At 39.9% G+C, this 2,500-nt stretch overlaps 1 protein-coding gene across 4 annotated transcripts in view; it reads left to right on the forward strand.

The window, feature by feature from the left end:
- LOC125047760 (piggyBac transposable element-derived protein 4-like) overlaps positions 1-2,500 on the forward strand; it is an 8,755-nt gene that overhangs the window by 5,546 nt on the left and 709 nt on the right. For 2 of the 4 annotated variants that reach the window (XM_047646180.1, XM_047646179.1), the window contains exons 2-3: positions 1-1,218; positions 2,232-2,288. The exon at positions 1-1,218 is cut by the window's left edge and continues 972 nt beyond it. In XM_047646180.1, coding sequence (XP_047502136.1) covers positions 1-1,211 — 1,211 coding nt within the window. In that variant the 3' untranslated portion in view covers positions 1,212-1,218; positions 2,232-2,288. Of the gene's footprint in view, positions 1,219-2,231 lie in introns of all 4 variants that reach the window. The other 2 variants (XM_047646178.1, XM_047646181.1) reach the window with 2 other exon arrangements.

Raw genomic sequence — 2,500 nt, forward strand, 5'->3', positions numbered from 1 at the left:
TGTGGTGCTCTGAGGTAGGGGCTTTGTTCTACAAGGCAGCAATGTCTGAGGTCAGATTCAATTATCTGCTATACTGCCTCAGATTTGACGACATCGGCACACGTGAGCAGAGGCGGGCCACAGACAAATTCGCTCCGGTCAGGGAAATGTGGGACATGTTCATGGCAAACTGTGAGGATAATTACACACCTCACGAGAACCTCACAGTTGATGAACAGTTGCTTGCTTTTAGGGGAAAGTCCCCTTTTAAAATGTACAACCCTAATAAGCCAGCAAAGTATGGGATAAAAATCGTTATGGTGAACGATGTCCAAAGTAAGTACCTGTTGCAAGCTATTCCCTACCTAGGAAAAGCAGGTACAACAACAAGGCATGGGCTGACGCTGGGCCACATGTTCACCAAAGATTTAACCAGCCGCTACCAGAACACGAACAGGAATGTGACAACAGATAATTGGTTTACGTCTGTGCCCCTCATACAGGACCTCCTGACTATTGGGCTGACATTGGTGGGCACAGTCAGGGCCAACAAGCCAGAAATCCCACCTGTCATGAGGGAAAAGAAGGACCGCAGACCCGGGAGTTCAGCATTCCTCTTCACAGACGATATGACACTCGTATCATACGTGCCAAACACACAAACAACAAAGAAGAATGTGCTCCTCCTTTCAAGTATGCACACACAGCAAGTAGTGAATGACGTCACCGGAAAGCCTAACATCATTGAATTTTATAATGAGACAAAAGGAGGGGTCGACACGTTCGATCAAATGTGTGCAACATATACTTGCAGCAGAAAAACAAATAGGTGGCCATTGTGTGTTTTCTTTGGGATGGTCAATGCAAGTGTCATTAACTCCTGGATTATATACAAGGCAAATAATCCAACGCTAGGACGCAAGGAATTGCACAGGAGAAAATTCATGCATGGACTGGCCCTGCAACTAATCAAGCCCTCAGCGCGGGAACGGATGAACAACCCGTCTCAGCATCGCCAGGTGAAGCTGGCCATAAGACAGGTGTGCTCCCTCAACCTCCCCTCTGGCACAGCTGCAGGTGCTGGAGCATCGGCAGCCGAGATGAGGAACCCTATGGTCCGTTGCACGAAGTGTGACTCCAAGGCAGACAAGAAGACACGTTTCAGGTGTCACAGCTGCCGCCAACCTGTCTGCCCGAGCCACTACTTCCCCTACTGCTGTGATTGCCTCTAAGGCTGAGGTAGGTAATAAATATAAAACTTAGATTTTGAGTGCGGATGTGTGATAAAGTGTTTATGTTATGTAAAAAAGCTATTATTGTATCTTAGTAGCCTTTTATATACAGTTTCAATGGGTTTTATCAGCAAAAAACACATTATATTCCAAAATTTGTCATTTCTGGTGCACTAAAAAAAGGGTGTTTTTCCTACTCTCTTCCCTACATCGCCTGTGCATTGATGACCCCCTGGGATGAGAGCCTGACATCCTTGGAAGCGTGTGGGAGCATCTGAGCGATTTTTATGGGAGGGTTTCTTTTTGCTTATTTTTTTTGCAAAAACATTCAAAAATTTTCACTTTTTTACATTCCTTTCTTTTTGCTTTTTAATTTAAGTTTCTTAAAGTAAGTTTTCTAATTTAATAGTTTCATTACTAAGTAAGAGGATTATATTTAGTGTGTACGGGATAGGATTAATAAATTTGTATATTTACTATTTTTCTTTAATTTTCCAAACTACCCACGTTCAGTGGCCGTGTAACAGGGAAACAGGTTCAGTGTTCCAGGGATATATATATATATATATATATATATTTATGGCATTGGGTTAAGATAGATAGATATACTGTATGTATGTGTCTATGTATATATATGCATATATACATATAGACATACAAATATATCCTAATATAAATACATCCATATATATATTTATATATGTATATATATATGTATGTATATTTATACATACTTATATTTGTAAATGTGTGTGTGTGTATGTGTGTGTGTGTGTGTGTGTGTGTGTGTGTGTGTGTGTGTGTGTGTGTGTGTGTGTGTGTGTGTGTGTGTGTGTGTGTGTTTTGTTCGTGCGTGCGTGCGCTGGCGCGCATGTATATAAATACACACTTTATTTGTGTATATAAAATATATATCTTTTATAACTATTAATATTCCATTTATCATTGCTGTTACCTTTTCTTTTATATCCATATTGTAATATACGTTCTTATTAAATATTTGTGTTCGTTGTCCCTCAGGTTTGTTGATAAAGAACAGCTGATCGGTAGCGATGCAAGTGAGACGGGGTTTCAGTTGTAAGATTGCTTGAGTTTAGCGTTTGTGTTTCCATGTAGCTCGATTTTTCCATTTTAGGAGATTTCTAAGATAGAAAAGAGAGATTACTGTGATATTCAAACTCTCAAGAGAGAAATTAGATTCCAAAAGATTCACATTAGGCAACTGAAGAATCATAAATGCTTTATTATGGCAAAGTTAAGGTCAATTCTGCATTTATTTCAGATTGATT

The sequence above is a fragment of the Penaeus chinensis genome, chromosome 42 (assembly GCF_019202785.1).
Source record: "Penaeus chinensis breed Huanghai No. 1 chromosome 42, ASM1920278v2, whole genome shotgun sequence".
Lineage (NCBI taxonomy): Eukaryota > Metazoa > Arthropoda > Malacostraca > Decapoda > Penaeidae > Penaeus > Penaeus chinensis.